General features: G+C 46.7%; 1 protein-coding gene across 3 annotated transcripts in view; it reads right to left on the minus strand.

Moving 5' to 3' along the window:
* Window positions 1-13,288, minus strand: part of LOC109881282 (E3 ubiquitin-protein ligase RNF13) — a 90,209-nt gene that overhangs the window by 48,080 nt on the left and 28,841 nt on the right. For all 3 annotated transcript variants that reach the window (XM_020473440.2, XM_031822353.1, XM_031822352.1), the window contains exon 4: window positions 13,075-13,200. In XM_020473440.2, coding sequence (XP_020329029.2) covers window positions 13,075-13,200 — 126 coding nt within the window. The remainder of the gene's footprint in view (window positions 1-13,074; window positions 13,201-13,288) is intronic.

Below are 13,288 nucleotides of genomic sequence, written 5' to 3' on the forward strand. Positions count from 1 at the left end.
TCACAACCAGCCGTGATTGGATGTCCCATAGGGTGGCGCACAATTGGCACAGTGTCATCCGGGTTTGGCTCGGTCTAGGCCGTCATTTTAAATAATAATTTGTTCTTAACTGGCTTGCCTAGTTAAATAAAAGTGTCAATAAATCCAATTTTAAAATGTAGTTTAATTAATAATTATTTTCAGTCGTAGCTGTTTAATAACCTCTGTTTATTACTCTGAACACGTGTGTCTTAATAAATCCATGGGATTTTGTTTCACTGAATCTCAGTCTGTACATTTGGGTAATAAGCGGGGGTGGTTTTACTGATATATATTTGTTTGCTCATTCGATCACAGATCAGAAACATTCAACAATAACGGTCTAGGTCTATTATTTTTGCTCGAAGGCAACTCCAAAATCCTGCGGATGTTGTGAAATAATGAACATGAGACTCGCATGCTTTTGAAAATATAAGATTGCTGTTGTTTTCTAAATCAGTATCATGATGAAGAAACCTTCACAATATAAGTCCCTTTTGCGCATGCTCCCCTAATAAAAGGGGGGTGAGGGTAGGAAAGAGATGAAACGTGGATTAAAAAAAGCATGGGCTTGTCTCGGCTTCTGTTTCAAAATATAGATTTTTTTTTTTTACCTTTATTTAACCAGGCAAGTCAGTTAAGAACACATTCTTATTTTCATTGACGGCCTAGGATCAGTGGGTTAACTGCCTATTCAGGGGCAGAACGACAGATTTGTACCTTGTCAGCTCGGGGGTTTGAACACGCATCCTTCCGGTTACTAGTCCAACGCTCTAACCACTAGGCTACGCTGCCGCCCCAGACAAGATGTGTGGGAAAAATGTTTTTTTTATTTCATTCTGTTTATTCTGTGTGTTGACTGTGATCGGTGTTGGTGTAGGTGTGTCTAGGTCTGTCTGGGGTAGGTGTGTCTAGGTCTGTCTGGTGTAGGTGTGTCTAGGTCTGTCTGGTGTAGGTGTGTCTAGGTCTGTCTGGGGTAGGTGTGTCTAGGTCTGTCTGGGGTAGGTGTGTCTAGGTCTGTCTGGTGTAGGTGTGTCTAGGTCTGTCTGGTGTAGGTGTGTCTAGGTCTGTCTGGGGTAGGTGTGTCTAGGTCTGTCTGGTGTAGGTGTGTCTAGGTCTGTCTGGTGTAGGTGTGTCTAGGTCTGTCTGGGGTAGGTGTAGGTGTGTCTAGGTCTGTCTGGGGTAGGTGTGTCTAGGTCTGTCTGGGGTAGGTGTGTCTAGGTCTGTCTGGTGTAGGTGTGTCTAGGTCTGTCTGGTGTAGGTGTGTCTAGGTCTGTCTGGGGTAGGTGTGTCTAGGTCTGTCTGGTGTAGGTGTGTCTAGGTCTGTCTGGTGTAGGTGTGTCTAGGTCTGTCTGGGGTAGGTGTGTCTAGGTCTGTCTGGGGTAGGTGTGTCTAGGTCTGTCTGGGGTAGGTGTGTCTAGGTCTGTCTGGGGTAGGTGTGTCTAGGTCTGTCTGGGGTAGGTGTGTCTAGGTCTGTCTGGGGTAGGTGTGTCTAGGTCTGTCTGGGGTAGGTGTGTCTAGGTCTGTCTGGGGTAGGTGTGTCTAGGTCTGTCTTGTCTGGGGTAGGTGTAGGTGTGTCTAGGTCTGTCTTGTCTTGGGTAGGTGTAGGTGTGTCTAGGTCTGTCTTGTCTTGTCTGGGGTAGGTGTAGGTGTGTCTAGGTCTGTCTCGTCTTGTCTGGGGTAGGTGTGTCTAGGTCTGTCTTGTCTGGGGTAGGTGTAGGTGTGTCTAGATCTGTCTTGTCTGGGGTAGGTGTAGGTGTGTCTAGATCTGTCTTGTCTGGGGTAGGTGTAGGTGTGTCTAGGTCTGTCTGGGGTAGGTGTGTCTAGGTCTGTCTTGTCTTAGGTAGGTGTAGGTGTGTCTAGGTCTGTCTTGTCTTGTCTGGGGTAGGTGTAGGTGTGTCTAGGTCTGTCTCGTCTTGTCTGGGGTAGGTGTGTCTAGGTCTGTCTTGTCTGGGGTAGGTGTAGGTGTGTCTAGATCTGTCTTGTCTGGGGTAGGTGTAGGTGTGTCTAGATCTGTCTTGTCTGGGGTAGGTGTAGGTGTGTCTAGGTCTGTCTTGTCTGGGGTAGGTGTAGGTGTGTCTAGGTCTGTCTTGTCCGGGGTAGTTGTAGGTGTGTCTAGGTCTGTCTTGTCTTGTCTGGGGTAGGTGTGTCTAGGTCTGTCTTGTCTTGTCTGGGGTAGGTGTAGGTGTGTCTAGGTCTGTCTTGTCTGGGGTAGGTGTGTCTAGGTCTGTCTTGTCTTGTCTGGGGTAGGTGTAGGTGTGTCTAGGTCTGTCTTGTCTTGTCTTGTCTGGGGTAGGTGTGTCTAGATCTGTCTTGTCTGGGGTAGGTGTAGGTGTGTCTAGGTCTGTCTTGTCTTGTCTTGTCTGGGGTAGGTGTGTCTAGATCTGTCTTGTCTGGGGTAGGTGTAGGTGTGTCTAGATCTGTCTTGTCTGGGGTAGGTGTAGGTGTGTCTAGGTCTGTCTTGTCTGGGGTAGGTGTAGGTGTGTCTAGGTCTGTTTTGTCTGGGGTAGGTGTAGGTGTGTCAAGGTCTGTCTGGGGTAGGTGTGTCTAGGTCTGTCTTGTCTTGGGTAGGTGTAGGTGTGTCTAGGTCTGTCTTGTCTTGTCTGGGGTAGGTGTAGGTGTGTCTAGGTCTGTCTCGTCTTGTCTGGGGTAGGTGTGTCTAGGTCTGTCTTGTCTGGGGTAGGTGTAGGTGTGTCTAGATCTGTCTTGTCTGGGGTAGGTGTAGGTGTGTCTAGATCTGTCTTGTCTGGGGTAGGTGTAGGTGTGTCTAGATCTGTCTTGTCTGGGGTAGGTGTAGGTGTGTCTAGGTCTGTCTTGTCTGGGGTAGGTGTAGGTGTGTCTAGGTCTGTCTTGTCCGGGGTAGTTGTAGGTGTGTCTAGGTCTGTCTTGTCTTGTCTTGTCTGGGGTAGGTGTGTCTAGGTCTGTCTTGTCTTGTCTGGGGTAGGTGTAGGTGTGTCTAGGTCTGTCTTGTCTGGGGTAGGTGTGTCTAGGTCTGTCTTGTCTTGTCTGGGGTAGGTGTAGGTGTGTCTAGATCTGTCTTGTCTTGTCTGGGGTAGGTGTAGGTGTGTCTAGATCTGTCTTGTCTTGTCTTGGGTAGGTGTGTCTAGATCTGTCTTGTCTGGGGTAGGTGTAGGTGTGTCTAGGTCTGTCTTGTCTTGTCTGGGGTAGGTGTGTCTAGATCTGTCTTGTCTGGGGTAGGTGTAGGTGTGTCTAGGTCTGTCTTGTCTGGGGTAGGTGTAGGTGTGTCTAGATCTGTCTTGTCTGGGGTAGGTGTAGGTGTGTCTAGATCTGTCTTGTCTGGGGTAGGTGTAGGTGTGTCTAGGTCTGTCTTGTCTGGGGTAGGTGTAGGTGTGTCTAGGTCTGTCTTGTCTGGGGTAGGTGTAGGTGTGTCTAGATCTGTCTTGTCTGGGGTAGGTGTAGGTGTGTCTAGATCTGTCTTGTCTGGGGTAGGTGTAGGTGTGTCTAGGTCTGTCTTGTCTTGTCTTGTCTGGGGTAGGTGTGTCTAGATCTGTCTTGTCTGGGGTAGGTGTAGGTGTGTCTAGGTCTGTCTTGTCTTGTCTTGTCTGGGGTAGGTGTGTCTAGATCTGTCTTGTCTGGGGTAGGTGTAGGTGTGTCTAGATCTGTCTTGTCTGGGGTAGGTGTAGGTGTGTCTAGGTCTGTCTTGTCTTGGGTAGGTGTAGGTGTGTCTAGGTCTGTCTTGTCTGGGGTAGGTGTAGGTGTGTCTAGATCTGTCTTGTCTTGTCTGGGGTAGGTGTAGGTGTGTCTAGATCTGTCTTGTCTGGGGTAGGTGTAGGTGTGTCTAGATCTGTCTTGTCTGGGGTAGGTGTGTCTAGGTCTGTCTTGTCTGGGGTAGGTGTAGGTGTGTCTAGGTCTGTCTTGTCTTGTCTGGGGTAGGTGTGTCTAGATCTGTCTTGTCTGGGGTAGGTGTAGGTGTGTCTAGGTCTGTCTTGTCTGGGGTAGGTGTAGGTGTGTCTAGGTCTGTCTTGTCTTGTCTGGGGTAGGTGTGTCTAGATCTGTCTTGTCTGGGGTAGGTGTAGGTGTGTCTAGGTCTGTCTTGTCTGGGGTAGGTGTAGGTGTGTCTAGGTCTGTCTGGGGTAGGTGTGTCTTGTCTGTTTTATTTAACAAAATAAATTAACAAATAAATTAACAAAATAAATGAACTATCGATTTGATTCATTTGGATGTAACAAATAAAAAAATGCCATTCCATTGTTTAAAAAAAATACATTTCATTAGTCTTACAATGTTTCTTAGGACCTGCCTAAACTAATCAATTATGGATTACTTTCTATGGTGTATATTGACAAGATAAAAATCTGTTCTGCCCCTGAGCAAGGCAGTTAACCCACTGTTCCCCTGAGCAAGGCAGTTAACCCACTGTTCCCCTGAGCAAGGCAGTTAACCCACTGTTCCCCTGAGCAAGGCAGTTAACCCACTGTTCCCCTGAGCAAGGCAGTTAACCCACTGTTCCCCTGAGCAAGGCAGTTAACCCACTGTTCCCCTGAGCAAGGCAGTTAACCCACTGTTCCCCTGAGCAAGGCAGTTAACCCACTGTTCCCCTGAGCAAGGCAGTTAACCCACTGTTCCCCTGAGCACGGCAGTTAACCCAAGGTTCCCCTGAGCACGGCAGTTAACCCACTGTTCCCCTGAACAAGGCAGTTAACCCACTGTTCCCCTGAGCAAGGCAGTTAACCCACTGTTCCCCTGAACAAGGCAGTTAACCCACTGTTCCCCTGAGCAAGGCAGTTAACCCACTGTTCCCCTGAGCAAGGCAGTTAACCCACTGTTCCCCTGAGCAAGGCTAGTTAACCCACTGTTCCCCTGAGCAAGGCAGTTAACCCACTGTTCCCCTGAGCAAGGCAGTTAACCCACTGTTCCCCTGAGCAAGGCTAGTTAACCCACTGTTCCCCTGAGCAAGGCAGTTAACCCACTGTTCCCCTGAGCAAGGCTAGTTAACCCACTGTTCCCCTGAACAAGGCTAGTTAACCCACTGTTCCCCTGAGCAAGGCAGTTAACCCACTGTTCCCCTGAGCAAGGCTAGTTAACCCACTGTTCCCCTGAACAAGGCTAGTTAACCCACTGTTCCCCTGAACAAGGCTAGTTAACCCACTGTTCCCCTGAACAAGGCTAGTTAACCCACTGTTCCCCGAGCGCCGGAGACGTGGATGTCGATTAAGGCAGCTCTCCGCACCTCTCTGATTCAGAAGGGCTTGGGTTAAATGCAGAAGACACTTTTCAGTTGAATGATGTTCAGTTGTACAACTGAATAGGTATCCCACTTTCCTTTCAATGGATTTATTACAATAGATGCCCACCCACATCACAAGAATGTGGTAAAAATGGGCCCGTTTGTTATATAAACATTACCCAATTTGTTTTACAGACAAAATACCATAAATCCTAAGTGAAAGCAGTATTAGTCATAAGGTCAGTGACAGAACCTAAGCAGGGTCGGGCTGGTTAGTGCTTGGATGAGAGGTGACCTGGGAACACCAGGTGCTGAATGCTGAGGTCAAGAACTACAAGACCGTACTGTAAATCAGGAATTATAAACAAAACTTGTCACTTCTATATGTTTATGGCAAAAACAAAATATAAGTTTGTCGTTTCCATTTGCTTTGGCAATGTAAAAGTTTTTTGGGGGGGTTCGTTGGCAAGTTTTTTTTGGGGGGGGGGGTTGTTCGGGCATTTTGTTCCGGAGGCAAGCCAAAGTTTTCAGCCAAAGTCTACGCCTCTTCGTCTGTGATTGGTCAACGGTAGGGATTAATTCAACGAGGGACCACTCACTTTCATGCACATTTTTTTTAATGAGAAATACTACACCTAACGTCTTAGATGTAAAATCGCGACTAGGATCTCTTCGGGGGGGGGGGGAATCTAAATTAATAACAGATTTCTTGAGTTATCTTATATTAATTCTGAGTTTTGAGGAAGTGTATACTGGCTGCGGCGTCTCAAAATGAACACAGTACTATTGCCGCTTTTTTCTCAAGCAAATGTCTCGTAAGGGAGTATGCGGGCACACTCATTTGGTTCGGCTAGCCGAGTTCGGATAGGCGCCAGCCGAACTGAAGCATTTTGACGCCTTGCCTTCACACTGTATGACAGAGCATGTGTGTTACACAACACGGCCATTTTGTCTCTCTATATTAAGAGTGCGTTTCGTGGTGAGAGGGGCAGGAAAAGGTTGATTCACCAGCTTTCCGCTTTCTGTCCCAGGCGAAGCTTGGTAAGGAGGGGGAGAGAAAGTGGGGCGGTGTAGTGTAGTGTCGGGTTTCCTTCCCCCACAGCTGGGGTCAAATGTGTCACCAACCAGCCCCCACCCCTTCATCTCCCCTCATTTCAGAGGCCCAGCATGCAGGAAGTGCTAACCTTGCATAACCTTTAACCCCTCCCTCTTCATTCCCACTTCTCCTTTAGCTGTGAGCCCTCCAAAACGAATCTACCCCAGGAGGCTCCTGTTCTAAAACATTCAGGTCAATTTGTCAATGGCATTTGGCCCAACGCTATTGGCCCGCGCCAATATCTCACAGGGTAGTGGGTGATGTGTGTATCATTTCAATATCAGGTGATTTTATCTGTCATTAAATCGGACTGACCAATCTAACCTACCCTTCATACACAAATAATTACATTTTAACTTTGCAATATCATATTTACTGTTTAAAAAAATATATATATATATATTTGTTGGGGGAAAAACAAGGGTGTTATTGTTAGGTGATTTTGACCAATCAGCAGGCTTCAGTTGTAAACAGAATTAAGCAAAAGATAATACTGATTGTATAGGGCCCTACAACTGAAGCCTGCTGATTGGTCAAAATCACCTAACAATAACACCCCAATAAATATTTAAAAAAATAATAATAAAAAAAACAGTAAATATGATATTGCAAAGTTAAAATGTAATTATTTGTGTATGAAGGGTAGGTTAGATTGGTCAGTCCGATTTAATGACAGATAAAAATCACCTGATATTGAAATGATACACACATCATCCACTACCCTGTAGTTTTTCTGGGGGTTTTCCCCATTAGTTTCTACTCTCAAAATCACACTTTGGGGTTGCCCTTGAAACACAATTGTGCAGCTAGCAAGAAACCGTTGTGTTTGACTGCAGTGTTTTTGTACTGTCAGCGTAGGTCTACAGTGTAGCCTACATGTGAAGGCAGAGTTCGATAAAAAATAAATACAACTCATCATCATATCATTCTGCCTGGTAGGCCTACTTTGCAGTCATCATTTAAATTTAAAAAAAAAAAATGGGTGGGGGGGGGGGGGGGGGGGGGGGGAGTATATTCATTCAACCAAGACTTTGAACCAAACAAACATTTGTAATAACTGGTTTGTATACACATTGTTGCCTTAGGTAACAGTTACTGGTAGATCTAACAACCTAACCTACCGATGTCGCTCTTCTGTGAGCTGATCCGTGCGACAACCAGCTGAGAGCTGCTCGACAGATGATTCCTCTCCAACTAGGCTGTGTGTGCAGCACGCGGACGCTAAATAATCTACATAGTGAACTAACATTAATTATATATCCTAGATTGTAAATAGCAGACCACTGATGTGGATGGTGCACTGGCCCAGTTGGTCTCCAACAACCTCCCTGGCTATCGGTTAGCCCTGTATGACTAAAAGGAGTCAGACAGAATCACCGTCTCCTCTCACTTCCTACCATCTGTGTGTGATTCCGTCTCCTCTCACTTCCTACCATCTCTGTGTGATTCCGTCTCCTCTCACTTCCTACCATCTGTGTGTGATTCCGTCTCCTCTCACTTCCTACCATCTGTGTGTGATTCCGTCTCCTCTCACTTCCTACCATCTGTGTGTGATTCCGTCTCCTCTCACTTCCTACCATCTCTGTGTGATTCCGTCTCCTCTCACTTCCTACCATCTGTGTGTGATTCCGTCTCCTCTCACTTCCTACCATCTGTGTGTGATTCCGTCTCCTCTCACTTCCTACCATCTGTGTGTGATTCCGTCTCCTCTCACTTCCTACCATCTGTGTGTGATTCCGTCTCCTCTCACTTCCTACCATCTGTGTGTGATTCCGTCTCCTCTCACTTCCTACCATCTGTGTGTGATTCCGTCTCCTCTCACTTCCTACCATCTGTGTGTGATTCCGTCTCCTCTCACTTCCTACCATCTGTGTGTGATTCCGTCTCCTCTCACTTCCTACCATCTGTGTGTGATTCCGTCTCCTCTCACTTCCTACCATCTGTGTGTGATTCCGTCTCCTCTCACTTCCTACCATCTCTGTGTGATTCCGTCTCCTCTCACTTCCTACCATCTGTGTGTGATTCCGTCTCCTCTCACTTCCTACCATCTGTGTGTGATTCCGTCTCCTCTCACTTCCTACCATCTGTGTGTGATTCCGTCTCCTCTCACTTCCTACCATCTGTGTGTGATTCCGTCTCCTCTCACTTCCTACCATCTGTGTGTGATTCCGTCTCCTCTCACTTCCTACCATCTGTGTGTGATTCCGTCTCCTCTCACTTCCTACCATCTGTGTGTGATTCCGTCTCCTCTCACTTCCTACCATCTGTGTGTGATTCTGTCTCCTCTCATCCTCCTGCTCTGATGTCTGTTGTGAGGAACTGTGTTTCCTTGTGCACGACTGTGTGTTTCACCTTCATCCTCGGCATTGTTCATTTGAAGCATGTATCATATGTTTTCATCTGAGAGGCAGACATTCTATGATGCTCAGAGTCTCTCTCTCTCTCTCTCTCTCTCTCTCTCTCTCTCTCTCACACACATTTTAAAAAACGTCTCCTTTGTTGCGGAGAAGAAAAGTAGGCCTACTATGCTGCTACACTAAAGTCTTTGTGGCTTTTCCATTTATTAAAAAAGGGTTTTAACTCAGTTTAGTAGGTCTAAACTGTCCTGAAATAACCAAGTCTCTGTCTCTCTTTGGTTGGAGCTCGATTGCGTTGAGACATTGGCGTAAGGTAAATGTGTCTTTTCCATCTGCTAGCCCCGGCCAGCTAGCTGTCTGAATCGCAGTGTCTCCAGCTCACCTAGCTACTCACTAGATCCTATGATCACTCGGCTACACATGCCTCTCCCTAAATGTCAATATGCCTTGTCTACTACTCTCTCCCGCTCGCCTAGCGTAGTAGTGACTACCGAACGTCTCCCTGACTCATCTATTGCTGCTCATTGGAACCTCTGATCACTCGCCTACACAGCTGTTGCCTGCTGGACTGTTCACTAACACAGTACCTCATCTTGTTTATCTGTCGGCCCCAGCGTCAAACTCAGGTCCTGTGTATGTACCTAACTGACCCTCTCTGCCCATTCATCGACATTTACCCGTTGTTGTCTTAGCTCTCCCGATCAACACCTGTGATTGCTTTATGCTTCTCTCTAATGTCAATATGCCTTGTCTACTACTCTTTTGGTGAGTTCTTATTGTCTTATTTCACTGCAGAGCCTTCAGCCCTCCTCAACATGACTTAGCTAGACCTTTTGTCCCCCCCCCCCCCCACACATGCGGTGACCTCACCTGGCTTAAATAGTGCGTCCAGAGATGCAACCTCTCTCATCGTCACTCAATGCCTAGGTTTACCTCCACTGTACTCACATCCTACCATACCCTTGTCTGTGCATTATGTCCTGAATCAATTCTACCACGCCCAGAAATCTGCTCCTTTTATTCTCTGTTCCCAACGCACTAGACGACCAGTTCTTATAGCCTTTAGCCGTACCCTTATCCCACTCCTCCTCCGTTCCTCTGGTGATGTAAAGGTTAACCCAGGCGCTGCATCCCCCAGCTCCACTCCCATTCCCCAGGCGCTCTCATTTGTTGACTTCTGTAACCGTAAAAGCCTTGGTTTCATGCATGTTAACATCAGAAGCCTCCTCTCTAAGTTTGTTTTAGTCACTGCTTTAGCACACTCCACCAACCTTGATGTCCCAACCGTGTCTGAATCCTGGAAGGCCACAAAATATCCTGAAATTTCCATCCCTAACTATAACATTTTCCGACAAGATAGAACTGCCAAAGGAGGTGGAGTTAGCCTGCAGAGTTCTGTATTACTGTCCAGGTCTGTGCCCAAACAATTCGAGCTTCAACTTCTAAAAATCCACCTTTCCAGAAATAAGTATCTCACAGTTGCCACTTGTTATAGACCCCCTTCAGACCCCAGCTCTGCCCTGGACACCATATGTGACTTGATCACCCCCATCTATCTTCAGAGTTTCTACTGTTAGGTGACCTAAACTGGGACATGCTTAACACCCTGGTCATCCTACAATCCAAGCTAGATGCCCTCAACCTCACACAAATTATCAAGGAACCTACCAGGTACAACCCTAAATCCGTAACTATGGGCACCCTCTTAGATATCATCCTGACCAACTTGCCCTCTAAATACACCTCTGCTGTCTTCAACCAGGATCTCAGCGATCACTTCCTCATTGCCTGCATGAGTAATGGGTCTGCGGTCAAACGACCACCCCTCATCACTGTCAAATGCTCCCTAAAACAGATATAGCCTTTGGTTCAACTCAGACTTGACTGCCCTTGACTAGCACAAAAATATCCTGTGGCATTCTGCATTAGCATCGAATAGCCCCCGGATATGCAACTTTTCAGGGAAGTCAGGAACCAATATACTCAAGTCAGTTGGAAAAAGCTAGCCTTAGCCTTCCTAACAGAAATTTGCATCCTGTAGCACTAATTCCAAAAGGTTTTGGGACACTGCAAAGTCCATGGAGAATAAGAGCACCTCCTCCCAGCTGCCCACTGCAATGAGGCTAGGAAACACTGTCACCACCGATAAATTTACAATAATCGATAATTTCAATAAGCGATAATTTCAATAAGCATTTTTCTACGGCTGGCCATGCTTTCCCCCTGGCTACCCCTACCAACATCTCAGCACCCCCTGCAGCAACTTTCCCAAGCACCCCCCGCGTCTCCTTTACCCAAATCCAGACAGCTGATGTTCTGAAAGAGCTGCAAAATCTGGAGCTCTACAAATCAGCTGAGATAGACAATCTTGACCCCCTCTTTCTAAAATTATCCGCTGAAATTGTTGCAACCCCTATTACTAGCCTATTCAACCTCTCTTTCGTATCGTCTGAGATCCCCCCTTTTCAAAGGGGGAGACACTCTAGACCCAAATTGTTTTAGACCTATATCCACCCTGCCCTGCCTTTCTAAAAATGTTTGAAAGCCGCTATGCAATCTGGTTTCTAAGCTGTTCATGGGTGCACCTCAGCCACACCCAAGGTCCTAAATGATATCATAACCGCCTTCGGAAAAAGACAGTACTGTGCAGCCGTCTTCATCGACCGGCTTTCAACTCTGTCAATCACCACATTCTTATCGGCAGACTCAAAAGCCTTGGCTTCTCAAATGACTGCCTCGTCTGGTTCACCAACTACCTTTCAGATAGAGTTCAGTGTATCAAATCGGAGGGCCTGTTGTCCGGACCTCTGGCAGTCTCTATGGGGGTGCCACAGGGTTCAATTCTCGGGCCGACTCTTTTCTCTGTATACATCATTGATGTCGCTCTTGCTGCTGATGCTTCTCTGATCCACCTCTACGCAGACGACACCATTCTGAATACATCTGGCCCTTCTTTGGACACTGTGCTAACAAACCTTCAAAACGAGCATCGACGCCATACAACACTCCTTCCGTGGCCTCCAACTGCTTTTAAATGCTAGTAAAACTAAATGCATGCTCTTCAACCGATTGCTTCCCGCACCTTCCCGCCCATCCAGCATCACTACTCTGGACGGTTCTGAATTAGAATATGTGGACAACTACAAATACCCAGGTGTCTGGTTAGACTGTAAACTCTCCTTCCAGACTCACATTAAACATCTCCAATCCAAAATTAAAACTAGAATCGGCTTCCTATTTCACAACAAAGCATCCTTCCCTCATGCTGCCAAACGGACCATCCTACCAATCCTTGACTTCAGCGATGTCATTTACAAAATAGCCTTCAACACTCCACTCGGAAAACTGGATGTAGTGTATCACAGTGCCATCCGTTTAGTCACTAAAGCCCCATATACTACCCACCACTGCAACCTGTATGCTCTCGTTGGCTGGCCCTCACTACATATTCGTCGCCAAACCCACTGGCTCCAGGTCATCTGTACGTTTTTGCTAGGTAAAGCCCCGCCTTATCTCAGCTCACTGGTCACCATAGCAACACCCAACAGTAGCACGTGCTCCAACAGGTATATTTCACTGGTCATCCCCTGAGCCAACACTTACTTTGGCCGCCTTTCCTTCCAGTTCTCTGCTACCAATGACTGGAACGAATTGCAAAAATCACTGAAACTGGAGTCTTATATCTCGCTCTCTAACTTTAAGCATCAGCTGTCTGAGCAGCTTACAGATCACTGTACCTGTACATAGCCCATCTGTAAATAGCCCATCCAGCTACCTCATCCCCATATTATTACTTACCCTCTTGCTCTTTTGCACCCCAGTATCTCTAATTGCACATCATCATCATCTGCACATCCATCATTCCAGTATAAATACTAAATTCTAATTATTTTGCCACTATAACCTATTTAATGCCTTACCTCCCTACATTTGCACTGTACATAGATTTTTCTATTGTGTTATTGACTGTACATTTGTTTATGTGTAACTCTGTTGTTTTTGTTGCACTGCTTTGTTTTATCTTGACCAGTTATAAGTTAATGGAACACGAGAGAAGCAAGGGAAGAGCGGAGGGAGGGGTTCAGTGCCAGAACAGGAAGTCCTGACTGGGCAAAAGCCATTTCCTGTGTACTGTGCTGTATGTAAGAGGGGCTCGAGGTAGAAGTTGTGCCTTAGGATCAGCTTTCCCAATCCCATCAGGAGGTAAAAGAGGAAACTGACTCTGGATCAGTGCTAAGTGGTAACTTCATCGTAGACCATAAGGGGGCCTTGATGTAGTATTAAAACACAAATCTAGGATCAAATTATCCCAGTGGGGGAGGCTAAAATATCTCATCTTGGATAAGTGGCTAGGGGCAACTTAGGGGAAATCAGTATCATATGGGGAGGTTTTTTGTGAGTGTGATGCACCTTACCTTGATGTCAAAGTTACAGTCGAAGCGCTTGATGAGCACGATGAAGGCGCCAGTGAGGTTGTCCCGGATAGGGGGCGGGTCGATGGGCTCGCAGGCATTTTCAGGCCGTGCACCAATCAGAAAGCCCTGTGGGTGTGACATCACAGTACAGTTAAAGCATCAGTTATTAGGAACATGGTCAACACGACCAAACAGTCAACAAACAGCATGTGTG

The sequence above is a fragment of the Oncorhynchus kisutch genome, linkage group LG4 (genome assembly GCF_002021735.2).
Source record: "Oncorhynchus kisutch isolate 150728-3 linkage group LG4, Okis_V2, whole genome shotgun sequence".
NCBI lineage: Eukaryota > Metazoa > Chordata > Actinopteri > Salmoniformes > Salmonidae > Oncorhynchus > Oncorhynchus kisutch.